Genomic DNA, 18,884 nt, shown 5'->3' with positions numbered 1-18,884 from the left:
AGGAGAGTGTCCAGTAACTCAAATACACATGCGTTATACCATTTGTATATAGAAGTGCATCTCTGAAAATACAGCACATGAAACCTTAAAGTGGATGAGCTTCAGCAGCAGCAGATCACACTGGATCCAACGCCTGTTAGCTTAGAATAGGACCCTGACACTGGCTCACCACAACTAGGCAGTTGCAGATTGGAAAACGTTGCCTGTTCTGACAAATCTCTACTTCTACTGTGACATACAGATGTTAGGGTCAGGATTTGACCTAACCAACATAAATCTATGAACCCATCCTGCCTTGTATTAACTGTGCAGGTGGGTGGTGGTAATGTAGGGAATGTTTCCTTGGCACATTTTAAGTTCCTTAATACCCATCAAGCTTTTTATTCCAACAATATTCAGGTAGGCTCTTGCATTTAACAATGTGGACCCCTCTGCAGCCAGAGTCTACCCATCTTCTAATGGCTACTTCCAACAGGCTAATTCACTATCTCAAGCTAGTTGGAAAAGCAGGACAATGAATTTAGTGTGCTTCAATGGCCTCCACTGTCACCAGATCTCAATCCAATATAGCACCTTTGGGATGTGGTGGAGAGGGAGATTCAAAACATAAATGTGCAGCAGCTGTTTCATACCATCATTTCAACATGGACCAGAATCTCTAAGGAATGTTTTCAGCACCTTGCTGAATCCATAGAGAATTCAGTTTGTTTTGGACCAAAGGGGGTTTTAGGCTAGGTGCACACTACAAAAGCTTTCAACCAATTTGTTATCTCTAACGATTTTACGAATGACCGAAGTTCCAATGAGTCTGCCCATTCACGTGTACGTGATTACCTTCACATCTGTGCTCTTCATCTATCAAAACCATCGGCTGAATTGATGACAGCAGCTCCTGTCTTGATTGACAATCTAGCATAGAACCAGGTAATAATACTGCTACATACATAGTAACCAAACTTTGTAAGTTCAACAGGACACTGACAATTCATCTACATCAGTGCACCCAATGTCAGCCACTGCAGAAACACCTCCCTGTTCCCCAGCTCCCGTATCACAGCGCTGTCTGTCATCTGCTCTGTTCCCCATATCCTGCACCCCAATGCTCAGAATACGTGTTGCAGTCTCCTCTCCTGTGTCAGACAGATCAGATTAGATCACCACATGCCTGGCTAACAAAACTACACCATCAGGTCACACTACATCTGGTACCAGGCTGAGGCATTCATATACATCAAGCTGCGCTCAAACAAAGACCCACATTCATATCTCTTTGCAGAGGACAGCTGTCACTCTGGTTATAACAGTGCATTGAGCAAGCCTGGCAGGCTCACACATCAGAGATTTTTCTGAATGAAACATGCACATCTGGCAATGGCCCATTAAGGGGTAACGTACAGAGGAAGTGAAAGAATAACTGCACAGTAACATTATATCAGACATCCCTGCTTCTATAACATGTTGTAACGGCTAAGAAAATATACTAAGGTGATGAAGACAGTGAGACTATATCAGCAGCAGACAGACAAGGTGGATGAGACCTGTCACACCGAGATCCACTATTGCTGACAGTCTTGTGAGTGAATACACACTGCAGGATCAGAAGGTGGTTTGACTGAGATTTTTAAACAGAACAAGCAATCAAATGAAATGATGATTGGTACTTTGAATCGCCACTCGTTCATCGTGTAAGTATACACACTAGTGCGATATCAGACTAGACCAGTGGTTCCCAAACTTTTGCAGTTCGCGGCACCCTTAGAGTCTCCAAATTTTTTCAAGGCACCCCTCCAAAATAGTTATTGAGCAGTCCTGTTTTAGAAGTAGTTGGGTCAAAAAATTGTAATAAGTATTTAGGTCAGGACAGAAATACTTATTTAGTTGTATGCAAAAATGCCCCCTCTGCATCCAGACACTCTGCCCTCAGGCACTCTGTCCCCTCTGCATCCAGACACACTGCCCTCTCTCACACTGCCCCCTCTGCCCTCTGTCACGCTGTCCCCTCCTCCTCTGCCCTCTCACGCTGTGTCCCCTCCTCCTCTGCCCTCTCACGCTGTGTCCCCCTCCACTGCCCCTCTCACGCTGTGTCCCCCTCCACTGCCCCTCTCACGCTGTGTCCCCCTCCACTGCCCCTCTCACGCTGTGTCCCCCTCCACTGCCCCTCTCACGCTGTGTCCCCCTCCACTGCCCCTCTCACGCTGTGTCCCCCTCCACTGCCCCTCTCACGCTGTGCCCCCCTCCACTGCCCCTCTCACGCTGTGCCCCCCTCCACTGCCCCTGCTGTCACTCTCACTCTGCCCCTGCTGTCACTCTCACTCTGCCCCTGCTGTCACTCTCACTCTGCCCCTGCTGCAACACTCACTCTGCCCCTGCTGTCACACTCACTCTGCCCTGCTGTCACCCTCCGCTGCCACGATCCCTGTCACTCCTCTGTCGCGGGCCAGACATATAAAAAAAAAAGAACACATAAACTTACCAATCCGCGCGGTGCTAGGACCCAGCAGCCTCCTCTCTCCACAGCAGCTGTCACTGAATATCGACGTCAGTAACAAGCTGCGGGGAGAGGAGGCTGCTGGGTCCCGGCGCCCGGCGGATTGGTAAGTTTATGTGTTCTTTTTTTTTTTTATATGTCTGGCCCGCGGCACCACAGTGACAGCGCCGCGGCACCCCTGGGAGCTGCGGTGCACACTTTGGGAACCGCCGGACTAGGCGGTCATTTATCGGGTGTTTGGACTGATAAATGTGTACCAAGCCGTACACACTACGAAAAATGTGTTCAGTTTTGTGAGAAATACAGAATTAGGATTTCCTGTGTTTGCCATTCATATGTTCAACAGTGCTCTTCTGCGCTGACTGAGACTACTCTGTAATTTAGTGTCTATATTCAAAAACCATTGAAACATAATCAGTAAACTTAAAAAATGGGTTAAATTTGTACAGATTTGCAACCCTAAGTGTCCCGTAAGGCATATTTCTGTGTAATGGCACTCTGTGCTAGCATCTCTGTAATAGGTTTGTGTTCAGCATTGATTGCCAAATGGGTAAAACAAAAACTCAAACACTATTATCAGTGTCAGCTCCAGACCTCCACAGATAAGAGCTTACTTTGAGTAAAGTGTCATACAAAGTCTGTTTGGAATAATTTGTAAAGGACATTCAATGTCACAGCATACTCACTACCCTGGTACTTATGTACTGCTTCAACAATAATCATTCTTAGCACCAGTGATATAACCAACTGAGAGGTAAGAGGGTTAAGGTGACAAGTTAAATCAAATGTTATTGCTTACTATGGGGCACATCTGTGTGGATCACACACTGTTTGACTTAAACACATCCCTTTACCCATAGAAATAACCCAGCTACATTTGACAACCTTGTTTTCAAAATAGTTAGAATGTTTTGATAATATAATTTATCATTGTATGTGTTAAGTTTTTATGAAAGATTATATAGCTTGTTTAAGAGAATAATTTTATATTTGAGCCTTTTAGCAACTCATTGATTGCCCTGTAGATGATACGAGATAGACTCTCAGGATAGTCATCAGAGGATGGGTTGATAACAGATAGACCGAAATTTCCCCTAGTCCCCCTCCTCAAAAAAAACCGGTCCACTTAGTGTCAATTGTTAGACTTTGGTAGATATCTAAATATGATGCTGGACTCTATTTTGTTAAGTATTCAGTTGTTACTAGAATGTATAACCCTCTCCAACTTACACACTAGAATGTGTATTGCGTTTGCATGACTTAAGTTGGTTAGTCACTCTGTCGGGATTCCCCCTAGCAAGTGTCCCGCTTGCAACATGACCACCCCCCACACTCCCCAAGCACACAGGATGTACTGGTTTCAATTTATGGAAGACAACTCTTGCCAGTCAAGTTGTCCTCTCCCTTGTACCCATGTTTTCAAACCCACTTTACCCTTGTCCTATTCCTTCTTTGCCCCTCCCCCTCAGCCTGGCACCTTGCCCCCCCAACTGCTTTACTGTAATCGACTATGGTCTGACTACTATTGGTACCAACCATGACTTTTTCAGTTATGACCATTAATGTTAATGGTCTCAGTACCCCACAAAAGCGCACGATATTGATCCAGTACTTAAAACGACACTCCCCGCAAATTGTAATGCTCCAAGAGACACATTTTAAGCATACTCACCCAAATTTACAATGTAAACAATACCCTCAGGTATTTTACTCTACCTCCTCTCAAAAGGTCAAAGGTACATCAATCCTACGTCATCATACCCTTCCCCTAACAATAGAATCCAGCTATATAGATCCCCAAGGACGATTTATCATTCTCAAAGGCTCTCTTTCACATACTCCCATAACTCTAGCTACATTATATGCGCCCAACACTTCCCAGAAGACATTCTTTATTCACTTCTTTGCCAGACTCTCACAGCTTGGGGCGGGAAGAGTAATCATGGGTGGAGACTTTAATACAGTCTTAAACACTCGGTTAGACCGATCACAATCACCGCAAAGTGGCAGTCGCACTACTGATGAGGGAGTAAAAGTACAATCCTTACTTACTCAGGCTAACCTATACGATACATGGAGAGTACTTTACTCCAGTGATAAAACCTTCACACACTACTCTGTACCGCATGGTACTTACTCCAGAATAGATATGCTTTTTGTAGACGCTCAGACGACATAGCATCTGAAATCAGCCTCTACCTCGCCAGTTCCATGGTCTGACCACTCAGCCGTGACTTTGCGACTTGACATTTTGCCAACTTGCATCCCATGTATTAGGTGGAGATTAAACGAGCACCTGTTCTTAAAACAGGATAATGTTAACACAATATGACAAGCCTTAGATGATTGTCAAGCAGACAACAATCAGGATCAAACTAACCCCGCCATAAGATGGGAAGCTCATAAAGCAACTATCAGAGGCCGACTGATTAGCCTAGCCGCATACGAGAAAAAAAAGCATAGACAGGCAGTCATTAAATTAGAGTCCCAAATACAAACACTCACTCTTCGACACCAGAAGTATCCTAAACATACAACTTACCTTAAAATACTGGCTCTGAAAGGACAATTAAGCAAACTACTCTCCGCGAAGGCTGCTAAGACCCTTCAATGGCTCCAGCAGCGTTTCTATGAAAAGGGTGACAAGGCCGACACACTACTGGCTCGTAGGCTTCAGAATCAACGTACCCGTAACCGCATTGTCGCTATTAGGGATCAGACACAACAACTATTATACGACCCACAGGCCATAGCGGATAGATTTAGAACTTATTATAATACATTATATAACCTCCCTGTGGCTGAAGATCCTCTAGTTGCTAGGCATACATGAACTGTTGAATACCTCCGAACATGTTCTCTTTCTCGTCTAACAGAAGCACAAATAGCAATACTAAATGCTGATATTACAACAAAGGAGGTTAAAATAACCATTAAATCCCATAGAAATTCAGCAGCACCGGGTTCAGATGGCCTTACAGGATTATATTATATAAAGTTTAGAGCTGAACTGGCACCTATGCTAGTTTCCCTTTCCAATGGAATCTTGAATGGTAAAAAATTTGAAAGGGACACCACCAGGGCGGACATTATTGTCATTGCCAAAGATGGGCGAGATCCTAGCCACTGTGAGAGCTACCGACCAATATCTCTCCTGAATGTAGATCTAAAGCTATTTGCCAAGATATTAGCGAACAGATTAGCTCGAGTGATACCCGCGCTGGTCCATCCTGATCAGGTGGGCTTTATTCCAGCCCGCCAGGGAACAGACAACACGAGGCGTGCAATTGCCCTAATTGAGGCTGCTAACCAGTCACAAACCCCCGCCTTGGTGGTGTCTCTTGACGCGGAAAAGGCTTTCGACAGGGTGTCATGGTCTTTCATGAGAGCTACCCTCAAAAAAATGGGATTCAGAGGACAATTAATGTGTACACTAGCCTCTCTATACCATAACCCCACGGCAGCAGTGTGGGCTAATGGCGCTGCATCGCAACCATTTCAGATAGCGAATGGTACCAGTGAGGGCTGCCCACTTTCCCCTTTGCTATTTGCTCTAACAATGGAGCCACTAGCATCCCGAATTCGCAATAACCCAAAGATAGTAGGGATTCAGACGGATGTAAATGACTATAAAATCTCCATGTACGCGGATGATATTTTATTGACAATCACCAACCCTCTCGATTCTCTTCCCCCTTTACAGAAAGAGCTAGACAAATACGGAGAAGTCTCTAACTTTAAAATTAACATGGATAAATCTGAAATCCTTCCCCTTAATATATCTCCTCATTTATTAGATTCCCTCAAACGTCAATCGTCCTTCAGATGGCAACCGGATAAACTTGAATTTCTGGGGATCTACTTAACGAGACAATATGATCAGCTCTATGCGGCCAACTTCCCCCGGCTCTTGAATATACTTAAAAGAGATCTCGAGAAATGGGACAACTTATATATCTCGTGGCTAGGTCACATAGCGGCGGTTAAAATGAATTTACTACCACGAATCCTTTATCTATTTCAGGCGTTACCTATTCAAGTCCCTTCACTTGCCCTAAAGACCTTACAGAAGCAGGTCTCCCGATTCATTTGGGCGGGGAAACGGCCTCGCGTACAAGTCCGCGTGCTTTATCGTCGAACCTCGGAAGGAGGGGTGGGCCTCCCAAATATTTCTAAGTACTACATCGCAGCACACCTAACTCAATTAGTCCTGTTCCATTCTCCTCTTGGCACGAGGTTATGGGTTGACATAGAGGCCAACCTTATGCATATTCTCTCGCCTTACACCCTTTTATGGATCTCGATCAAACACCGACCGCCCCTCTCCTCACTCCCACCTACTACCCATTTCTCACTCCAGATATGGGACTACTGTACCTGAACATTTCACTTGGTAACGCACCATGAAATTATGTTTCCATTATGGAATAACCCTGATTTCTCCCCTGGTCAACAACAATCCTTCTATCAGCTCTGGTCTTCATGTGGATTCAGGTTTTTAAGAGACATAGCCCGCTTAAGTATCTTTCTTGAGTTTGCGACCTCCAACGTCGTCACGGTATCCCACATAACCGGTTTTACCAATACCTACAGCTAAGACACCTGTATCATTCAATTCCAGCATTTAAGACCATTTACTACCTTACACCCTTAGAAACCTTTTGCGTAAAGAAATCCCTCCCTACTGGCTTAATCTCGACATTTTACAGCATCCTGGTGGCATTCCGTCAACCTGACAAGGATCGGTATGAGCTTAAGTGGGAGGAAGACCTTGGGGAGGTATTAGAGGTGGAGGAATGGGCTTAGGATCAGAACACGTGTCGCCAAGAGCTCTATATGTGTGAAGACTAAGGAGAACGCTTATAAATTGTTGTATAGGTGGTATTTGGTCCCCACTTGCCTAAAAGCCATTTATCCCGATTCTTCTAACTTATGTTGGAGGAACTGTGGGCAAGAGGGCTCCTTCCATCACATATGGTGGTCATGCCCTAAGATGGTGGGATTCTGGCAAAAAGTTCATAATCTAATACACAGAGTCACTAAGCTACAATTACCCCCTTGCCCTTCTTACACACTCCTACATAGAACTGAACCTGATACTAGTAAACAAACGGCAGCGCTTATGGGCCATATTCTTAACGCAGCTAAAACTGCAGTGGCAGCAAACTGGAAAAAAGCAGAACCTCCCATTTTAACTGAAATCATAAGCAGAATTTGGCAGACTTATCGTTGTGAACATATTACTAGTATGATCAATGATAAACCCATTAAATTTCAAAATACCTGGCAACCTTGGCTGGCTATCTATAGAACGGATCAGTCAGGGACCGATCAAAGTCAAAGTCTTAGTTAAATAATAAAAAGGATATTATGATCTCGATTGCAGAGTGATTTTGATTGTTATCAAGCACCTTCATTGTTTGCAGCACGCGCACATAGGGTGCTTGTGTTTAAAAATGGTTGTGTGTACTGGACCCTTAGTTTTTACATGCCTCTAAAACATGACCTTTTAGCAATGTGTGCAGCAGTGACTTCACATATTGTGCCCATACACACATTTGTAAACATACTGTTGTCACATAGTTTGTGCCCAAAGTGTGGTCAAAAACTTGTGCTTGTGGTACTAAATAGCCAATTCAATGCATTATTGAAATATTTCCAACTATAGTCAAATATAAATGCAACCCCATCTGACCAATATTCAATGACGAGCCTGGTTAGTGCCCAATATATAACACACACACAGCATTCTTGCGACTTGTGCAATACAGCTCTCACCCTAGTGAAATGCACCACATGCTGTCAGTGATTATAGATGCTTAAATCAGTCAGACTTCCAGTAATGGAACAAGTGCTGCCCTTGTTTCCAACACAATTTAAAAATGTATTTACATTAGCTAGGAGAGTATGAGCCAGTCAATGCAAGATTCACATGATCAACCCACCAACAGGTTGTTAGAAAATAAATGTAACATCACATTAAACAGTCCAGTTAACTAAAGTTATGATGTATTACTACAATCTTTATAAGTACATAATAGCCATTTCATAAAATGACAACCACTGTTATCACGATTTGCTATTTTGTTGGGTCCCCAGCAACTAGCCCTAGTAATATTTTAAGACTTCACCTTTTATACTTATGAAATAGGCAATTATTATTAAACTGTTAATTTTATTTCTTCAAAGGCCTCCGTGGGTTAACATCCTACTCAGTGGAACATAATAAGGAAAACAAGAACACCTAAGGCTATATAATTTAACTAATCCTCTTCCCAAGCTACTTATAAAATATATAATACACAGCAAGGGTATAAATATTAGGGCTGCCATGCAGACCTTCGAGGAAATAAACAGGTCAACATAATTTACCTATTTCCTCTTTAGACTTCCTGGCAGTCCTAACCAATGGGATGTACCCATGCATTAGTTATTGATCTCAAGGCTGAAGAATGCTCCTTCAGTTACTGATGGGACTTCTATCACATAATGTAAGGTGTGGATTGTAGACCATCTTGTTGCTTTACAAATTTCTATTGGTGATACTTGTGCTCTGTGAGCCCAAGAAGTTGCCACTGCTCTAGTTTAGTGTGCCTTTACAATTTTTGGCACCTCTAGACATAGTCACTTATTAGTCAGTATGATGACCTCAAAGTTCCATCTTGGAAGGGTATCTTTTGAGGGGGCATGTCCTGGTCATGCCCCAGAATGCAATACAAGTAGCTGATCAGTTTTTTTTATTCTCTGAAGATAAGTGGAGCTCGCTCTTACCACATCTAAATGTATATAGACGCTTCTCTTCATTCTCTGCTTGTGAGCAAAATGCTGGCAATATGATTACCTGATTCATATGAAAATCAGACACTACTTAAGGACAAATCTTTGAGGATTTATGCCTAGATATTACTCTGTCAGGAAAAACATTTAAAAATGTTTCCTTATACCATAATGCATGTATTTCTCCTATTTGTCTACCAGACGTAATTGCCACCAAAAACAACACCTTAAGGGTAAGCCATTTAAGAGTAATTTTTTTTTTGTAGAGGCTCATATGGTTCTCTTAATAAGAAGTCTGGAATGAGATTGGGATCCTACAGTGTTATAAATGGCCTAATGTATGGTCGCATCCTCTTATCTGCTTTGAAGAAACGTTTTATTAATTCCTCCAATGGTAATCCTGTATGCAGAAGGACCCTTAATGCTGAAACTTGAACTTTCAGGGTCTTCAGCACCAGGCCCTTATTTAGGCCTTCCTATAAGAAATATCTTATTTGGAGAATACTTCATGTCAGAGGGTTGATGAAACCTTGTTTACACTAGTAAACACATTTTTTAAAGATTTTATAATGGAGGATTTGAGAATTTTGTTTCCTGATTTGTAACAGAACTGCAATTACTTGATTTAAGATTCCTTTGTTTTTGAGCAATGTCCACTCAATCTCCACCCCAACAAGGAGAGTGTACTCAGCTTCCGATGCAACACTGTTCCTTGGTACAGGAGATTCGTGCCTAATGGTAGAGGTCATGGTGGTTCTAGAAACATTTCCCAGGCTATAGAAAACCATGGTTGTTGGGGCCAGGAGGAGAAAATTGCTATCACGTATACTTCTTCCTTTATCTTTGTCAGAACTATTTGAATAAGAGGGAAATTTCCAAGGTCTTGTCAAGACACCCTTAGGATCTTTGTGGTAAGAGAATGATTCTCAAACTACCAAGACTATCCTTTCTTCTGAAACAGTCACTTGGTCTATATATAGACCTAGGAACTGCAACTGTGATTAAAAAAAAAATATCTAGTACTATCAAACGAGGGAAAGAAAACATTTGAAATGGCACACAAATAATACAAAAAAGAAATATGATATAAATAAAAGGAAAAACAAAAGGTCAAGCAGTTATAAAGAGATGTTGCAATCCTCCCCAATTAGATGTAACAGGGAAAATACATAAAATGACACCACTAAAAACCAATTTAAAATTCTGTGGTCAGGGTTGATCAAACCTTGTTTACACTAGTAAAGATCTCCGGGATTACCAGTTGAAATATCAAAAATATTGAATGCATAACAAAACTACAAAAAAGTAACTCAATTGTTCAGTTATGGGATTATCTTTAGACTTATGTGGAATTACTGGCCTGGGACGTGAGAGCTGCCAGCGAGTTCGTCTGAGAGTTCTGGCTTGTTGGAGGCCTGGACCTTATTAAAAAAAAAAAAAAAAAAATAATTGCTCTGTCTGAAATCTATCTTGTAACCTGTGACTACAATATATCTTATCCCAGAATCAGTAAAAAATAAACAAAAACTATGATATCCTGCCCTATACACTGACTCTGGGAGCGGAGTACCCCATGAGTCATTAGGTCTAAATTTCCTTTCATTGCCTCTCGTACTCAGTCCTTTTAAGGTCCATTTATTCCTGGCCCTCTAAGGTAGTGTCCACTAGACCTAGATCATCTTACCTCTGTAAACTGTTGATACAGTGTCAATGGGCTCATCAAATTCTGTGGTTAGGGAAGCAATTTTCCTCCAGTTAACTTTTGGATCATAAAGTCCACTTTGTCTCTGAACAATAAGGATCCTTAAAAAGGTGCCATAACCAGCCTATTTTTAGAAGAAGCCTCAGTCGTCCAAGGCAGTATCCTAAGCATTCTCAGCATCACGGTTGAAGCTATATACCTTGCTGAGTCACCATATCTAGGAAAGCTTCACAAAGAAAAGAGATACATTTTTCCATTGTCTTCATACTGTTCAGTAAAATAAATCTCTATTCATTTTGTCATGAGTCTCCGTACATAAAGCTTCGCTTTCAACCAAATTCTTAGCAACCTTGAAACAGAGGCTGCTGCTATCCCTGATTTGACCGCTGTACCTGCAAAAATATATTATCTCTTAAAATATTTTTTACATTTTCCTATCCATGGAGTCCTTTAAGATTCCTCTATCTTCTAACGTAATGGTAGTCTTGGCTGATTCACCAAAATTGCATCAACTTTAGGCACAACATCCCATTTTTCTGCTTCACTATCTGAGAAATTATACATTCTCTCCAATCTTAGGATTCAACAGACACCTCTCCGATTGATCTTTAACCACTATGTGCAATGGAATAGCTTGAATTCCCTTGGCCTCATTGATTTAAGTAAAATATCTGCTATGTCATGAAAAAAATACCTGTATTCCCCTTTAGTTTTACCATATTCTTCCATGGATTCACCAGACGTATACATAGATGGTCCAGGTAAATCATCCATATCTCCCTTGCACAGTAAGACTTTCCTCTGGTCTACAAACCTTCAAGCATTCTTTGAATACCCACCTCTCCAGACAAGCTTATAATTTTCCTCTACCACTCTCTTAATCTCCCTAGGTTCCCCTATTACCGCCCACTACACAGCTAACACAAGACAACAACCCTCTGACCAACATTGTTGTGTGACTGAGCACACAGCCCACTCAATACTTTTTACCTTTGCATTCTAGCTGGTCCAATGTGCAATATGATGTAGCACGTGCCCTTGTGTTTCAAACTCCCATTGTCCCATAGACTGTAAGCTTGCTCTTACCTCTCTGTCTGTATGTAATACCCAGTATGGTTTTATTAACGTTTGTTCCCAATTGTAAAGCCCGACGGAATCATAAATGATGATGATGATATCTAATCCCATATGTGCTTTATAGCTGTACATTTTTTCATACCGTGATGTGCATAGATATCCCCTCTGGTAACAAAAAACTTCTTCATCTAGTCCAGTGTTTCCCAAACACAGTCAAGTACCCCTAACAGTGCATGTTTTCCATATGTCTTTGCTGGAGCACAGGTGTAATCATTACTGACTGACACATTTTGAAAGATCCACAGGTGGTATAATTATGTCACTTGTGACCTGGGAAACCTGCACTGTTAGGGGTCCTGAGGACTGAGTTTGGTAAGCACTGATCTAGTCCATCACTTCTCTAAATTAACCCTGGCTTGTATCCAGCCTCGGACTGGCCTGCCGGGCAGCCGGTCTAACCACCGGTAGGCCCCGCTGCGATTAAGCTCCGCCCCCTCCGTTCTTAGGGCGGAGCTTATAGAACAGACTAACACTTGCTGCGACGGCGGCGGGGACATAGCCGGATTACGGGGGGGGGGGGGGGGCGCACGTGGAGCTGATCGGAGTCTGGCATCTCTTCAGAGACCAGCCTTCTAATTACAGGCGCCAGGGAGAGCTGCCCGCTGTGGGCTTTGGTATTTTGTAGGGGCTGGTCCATGATCGTCGGGGAGCAACAGGCAACCAATCGCAAGGCTGCCTGTTGCTGAGTGGGGTGGGAGCTGCTGACTAATGATAGTAGCTGTTCCTGTCAGATGAGGGTGGTCAGCGGCGGGCGTGTGCTACAGGGAAAGGACGAGTTCCACTACAGGTAAAAAAAGTTATAGGGAATATGGGAAGATGATGTGTGACATGAGGGGCACTATGTATGTGTGACATGAGGGGCACTATGTATGTGTGACATGAGGGGCACTATGTATGTGTGACATCAGGGGCACTATGTATGTGTGACATGAGGGGCACTATGTATGTGTGACATGAGGGGCACTATGTATGTGTGACATCAGGGGCACTCTGTATGTGTGATTTGGTGAAGTATGCAGCAAAATCTCTTGAAAAAGTATTCGTTATTGATGCTGGAATAGGTTTGTTCATATTTCGTCATGTACCTCTGGAAGCAGGTAGCTTCTCTCAATGCAAGTGGTATTTTGTGCAATGTAAAGAAGACATGACAGTTAAGTCGATTTAAAAGAAAGATGGTCACTACCATTTATTTTCTTCTGTCATCATCTAGAGACAAGGTTTATAGAATGACAGTTTCAGGATTTTGCAGACACTCCAGGTGCTACAACACCTGGAGTGCCACAGGTTAGCCAAGCCTGGTCTAGTGGGACAATCCCGATTTTTTTGGTGACTATTCTGCCCAATCTAAGTGGCAGGTCAAGACTGTGTACTCTTTATACACACTGCATTCTTTATATACTACTCTATGGTGCAAGCTGTCCTTCGTGGGCTGACCACTCCCCCTCTAGTGTCTGGTCTCGCCTCTATGATGGCTGGCCACACCCCCTCTGGTGGGCCCCTAGCGTTGCAGTTTACCAGTGGGCCCTTCATGCCCCAGTCAGACACTGCTTGTATCTATTACAATGTGGGGTGTATTTCTACATATAAAAGCTCTGTATAATTAATAAGCAGTTTTTTTTTTATCCCATGCTCCACAAGTACTAGGGTGTGTCTAATAGGTTCTTTTCTCCAACAGTCTCCAGAAGGGTACTAAAAAGATATCTAAAAATACTAATTAACCGGATATAACAAACATCCCATGAAAGTACAATAATAGTGGGACTTACCTAGTCTCATTGTGGTAGGCTCCATATCCGTAACGGATGTCTTCCTACATTATTTTCTTTGTATTCTGTGCTCTTTAGATTCCCTGGGACTACCCAGGTGTCTTGGCGCAATGTTTTCTGATGGCGTGGCTGGAAGATGGCAAATGATCTCACTTGCCTCCGCTCAAAAGAGGAACGTAGTGGTCCCAGCAGGAAACCCTTTGACCTGGGATGCAACGCTGAAAAATTTTTTTTTTAAAAGAGATGACGACACTGTGGAAGAGGAGTTGCTGCATTATATAGCCTCGGGTGGGGCTACTTCCTGTCCTATGCTCATCTGAGTAGGTTAACACATTGGTTAAAGCTGCCAGGGAGTCAGAAGAGGGAACACTGGCTATTAAATTGTTTTAATGAGCACCTGATCTGTGTGTGCAGAAATGTAATAACCTAAATTTTATATATAAAAAAAACCTGCATGTTCTGTGGATTTCCTTACAGGAGCTCAGGGGCACTTATAATAGGCAGCCTCAGGATTTAAACTTTATCATAAACTAGCAACACACTGGAAAATTCTCCCTCTCGGCCGGGGGCCTGGGCACTAGGATGAAGAGTACTACGCATAAAACAATAGTAGTGATGTGCGTTTTCACCTGAAACATTTACCAACATGCCTGATGAGGATTCAAATTATTTTGATTATATTGAGCACTGGTTGTTTCTGAGCCACTCCCAATATAATATCAGGATAACTGCCCAACAGCAGTAATATCTCAAAATGTGGACATGTATAAATATATATGTAAAACTTCCAGGAGCTGATCGAAACTGAAGATATGGGAATGTTAATAGCTTTTACATAAGCCAACTTGTATTTAAGTTTAGTGGTCCTGTGAATAAACATAGCATATTGTTATAATGTAATACACTATACTGTATGTTGGTTTTGACAAGCTATAAGGGGGGGCACAAATTAAATTGTTCTTTCAGGTAACAAAGCAATTCACCCTTGTGTTGATGTATGATTAAATTTCACAAGTAACGAGGCTTTATTGCATGTTTAAGAACTACTCCATTTCTTCAGCTTAAAATTTGGTGCAGTGCATCACTGCATTATTGAATCAGAGCTAATAGGGAAAAGAAATGGTTACAATTACTGTAAACAGAATGAATGTTATACATAAGCTATTTGAGGTACAACACATTTGTTAACTGTGAACATCTAAATATGATGATTGAGGTATTGCAGAAAAAAAAACAACTATATTTTCTTGGTGTGTCTCCACTTAATCTGTTCGGTCATAAAAGGTTCTTGTATGAAATTACCCTTCAGGATATTGAAGCATTATATAAAACACTTTTCAAATTAAAAAAAATACAAAACAGATATATACCCATGTGTGTCACATGAGAAGTAAAAATGAACAGAATTAGGCAAGATTCAAAAATGTTTAATCTATGCTTTGGCATAGAACACAGAGACAAATAATAGTAACCTGTGAAATAAGAACGCCTTATTATCATGGAATATTCACAAGATCAAACAAACTATAAACATCATCAAGCTTCTAAAAATCATTACCAAAAATGAAAGGTCTCATTGTGATAGTAAATTATTTATTAAATACTTTTTTTCTGGATTATTTGGGGATTATCTGCAAATTATCATCTTCATTTTCCATTAATTCACCTCATTTAAATATTTGTCCCTATGCAAAAGTCATAACACTACTTCAAAATTATTCTAAGATCTCATGAAGGCCTGCATTTAAATTAAACATTGTGGCTAATTCCTTCCATCTATTCTCCTAGGTGGCCTCTTTTAACTATCTACCTGAAGTGCACTACCTAGTAGAACCGCGGCAATAGAACACCTACCTGGATGATGCCCGGATAGCAGAATGAGCACTGAATTACAAAACTAAAATGTGAAGATATTTTTTATGTACTTACAGCATTATTATATGCTTAGTTTAAGACACAGAGAACAAACTATCATTATAAGAAGGATTTCTATGATCCTTAGAGGTTTAAATGTGCACAACTTAATGGGATGGAACAAGTCGTTTTTATGTTCTGTTACATCTGTTTTCCTTGTAATATACTAGAAATATTTAAGTATTTAATGTGTATTTATTTTCCGAAGTGTAAGTCTTTTATTTTATGAAGTGTAAATGGTTATAAATATGTTTTTTTTTTAATAAAAGTTGAAGTCTATGTGAGAAGACCTGACACAATAGCGTTGCTAATATTTGTACCTTTCCATTTCACTGTTTTTACAGTTAGTGGATTGTAACAGTCAGTATGTTTAGCAGTTAGATGCCTCAACATGTTTCTCCTAAGAACCTCTAAAGATACAGCTAATACCTGCCTCTGGTACTGCTTGGTGTAATCTGGCTGTGGAGCCTGAGTGAACTTTCCAAGGCGCCCGATAGGTCAAACACTTAGAAATGCACTGTGACGGCTCTCCGAGTAACAAACTGTTTACATGAGTCAAAAGCAATCACCGAAACAAAACGGTCTTTGTAAAACAAAGTCATGAAATAATGTAACCTGTGGACCAAGAAATTACTTTGCTTTACCGAGAACAACTTTTGCTTTCTCTCATTTGTGTAGAAGCCAGCGTCTGCTAGACCTATGAATTCAACAGCCTAAACATCCAAGTTTCCTATGTACAAAACTAACTCGTACCTTTAGTCAAGATAACCGAGGCTATTAGGAAACCTATTTATTGTTATGCTCTTAGCCAAAATGGCCTTGTTCAGAGGAAATAACTGAAAGACAGTGTAAGATATGCTTACATGTTATATCTTTCTATAGATATAATACATATGCATACCTGAAATCTTATTACCTGCTGTGGCTTTATTTCTTGTTGCAAATCGTTGCTGCTTCTTTAATAGTTTCTATGGACATTTGTAAATCGAATTTAAGATTATTTGAACTCTTTGCCAACTCCTGCTGCCTCCATTTTGCTTAACTGTCTTTTAGTTATTCCGTTAAGTAACTGCACGTTCATCGATATTTATTTTGTTGTCAGATCTCATTTTTAACCAATGAAAATTGGAAGTTTATGGTGACAAAATGTTTTCCTTCCATTGTCAATAAAAAAAAGGGAAAAAAACAAACTCTTTATTTGGTTTTTATAACTTGCTAATATTTAAAGATCTATTTGTCTGACTAAGGTGGAGTATTTTAAAATGGCCACAAGAGAGCTCTCTAGGTTTGCAGCAGTTGAATCCGTACTGCATTTTATTTTTTTTATTTTACAAAAGCAAATATTTTGTTAGCGGTTTTAGAGGCAAAGCGTTATGAAATCTGTCGTCGTGAAAGATATGAACTTTAATTAATGATGAAATTAAGTTTCCAGTCAGCATTTTCTGTACTGTACAGAAGTTCTGTGCATAGAATTCTAATTTACTGCATACAGCATAACTGTCAGACTTTTGCCTTGTGTTATTTTTAACTATCAATTTAAGTACATTTTTCTGTTAAAATAATGCATGGAATTTACTGAATTAAAAGAAAAATAACTTGTTTAGAACTGCTGAAACTGCGAAGATATATCATTTTAGTTGCTTATCACAGTTATGAACTCAAAATACACTATTACCAATTTTGACTTAACAAGCTCAGTGCTATTTCAGAAACCGTTTTGCACAATAATTTATTTTCACATCTTATGAGACAATGTATTGTTCAAATTTATTTCCAGATATTATAGTTGTTATTCTCCAATTGTCAAAAAGGTACTGTATAGACGGCAGCATCTATAAAATGTGAATCCTAAACATTAATGGCCAAATGCACAAATTGTGAATAGCGCTAATGATGGCATTAACATACATTTATAAAAGTGTTGTCTTCCAAGGTTTGGAGTTACGTTTTCTTTTCAACCTTTTTATTCCACCAAATTTAGCAACACTCCAGCAAATTCATTCATTCCTTTGATCTGTCAATATGACAAGTGTTCAACAAAGAAGTGTTGCAAGACAAAAAAACGTGTTTATCTGCTCAGTGCTACCAGCCTGCAGTGAAAACAGTGCTTCAAGTCCTAATAATGTTCACAGTCAAATTTTCAGTAAATGACTGTGTGTTGTGTGGTGGTGGTGGGGGGGGGGGGGGGGGGGGGTTAAAATAAAGTTTAGAAATTACAGAGCAAATGTTGGGGTAAATCCGTGTGGGTGCATTAACTGTATAATAATTCAAAGAAGAAAGAGGGTGCTTGTTCTTCAACCAACCAATTACAATAAATAATTAAATACAGCACATTTAACATAAAAGATTAAAATCAAAATAGCATACAATAGTCCACTCTTTCATTCTGGACCACACTTGACACTTTAAGGGAGGAATTCAATTTGGCTATGTTAGTGTAGGAATAACGCGGCACTAATTGTATTACTATTAATACTGTAATTTTAACCTGGATTTTTCAGCGTTAAAATTATTGTACCAACGGTAAACCTGCACACTTTTACCATGCTAACGGTAATAGTGCGTAGGCCGCTTTATTTCTAAAAGAACGCGGCCAAATTGAATTGGCCCCTAAGAATCAAAACTCTCAATCCAGAGATGCACACACCGGGTAAGTTATTAAATTGCTGCACAATTCTAATACAAATATAAAATATTCTAAAACAAATATCAAATAGAAGTTGAAGCACCACAAATTGACCAAAAGTCAAGACTGTATGACAATTTGTGGGGAAAGATAAAAGTTTAATCGCTGTTGTAAATCAATTAATCTGGGACTTTGCCATCATGCCTCTTAGGAATATCAATACAATCAAAGTGGCACTTGAACTTGGGACTCCTCTCTTTAGTGTAACAGGCAGTGTAAACAACTGAGATCCACAGGTCTCATTTGTAGATGTCTCTGGTGACTGATTTGCATAACAAAACTTATGAACAAATAATATAAAAAAATTACATTAATCTCTAGGTTGATAATTCACAAATGCATATTTAGACAATCAACAAGCTTATTTAGGGCCCAAATTCAGCCATAAGATATACATCAAACTGATCTGTCTTG

The 18,884-nt window shown here is 40.5% G+C and overlaps 1 protein-coding gene across 6 annotated transcripts in view; it reads left to right on the top strand.

Annotated features, from left to right (window-relative positions):
- The window catches only part of PPFIA2 (PPFI scaffold protein A2), a 367,242-nt gene extending 349,526 nt beyond the window's left edge, over positions 1 to 17,716 (top strand). For all 6 annotated transcript variants that reach the window (XM_075209360.1, XM_075209359.1, XM_075209358.1 and 3 more), the window contains one exon: positions 15,659 to 17,716. Coding sequence is in view for 1 of the 6 variants with exons in the window: in XM_075209358.1 (XP_075065459.1) it covers positions 15,659 to 15,672 (14 nt within the window). In the remaining 5 variants the exon portion in view is untranslated. The remainder of the gene's footprint in view (positions 1 to 15,658) is intronic.
- Positions 17,717 to 18,884: the final 1,168 nt, after the last annotated feature.

The sequence above is a fragment of the Mixophyes fleayi genome, chromosome 4 (genome assembly GCF_038048845.1).
Source record: "Mixophyes fleayi isolate aMixFle1 chromosome 4, aMixFle1.hap1, whole genome shotgun sequence".
In the NCBI taxonomy this organism is placed as follows: domain Eukaryota; kingdom Metazoa; phylum Chordata; class Amphibia; order Anura; family Limnodynastidae; genus Mixophyes; species Mixophyes fleayi.
Note: the sequence above shows the minus strand (reverse complement) of the source record. Positions and strands in the feature narration are given on the sequence as shown.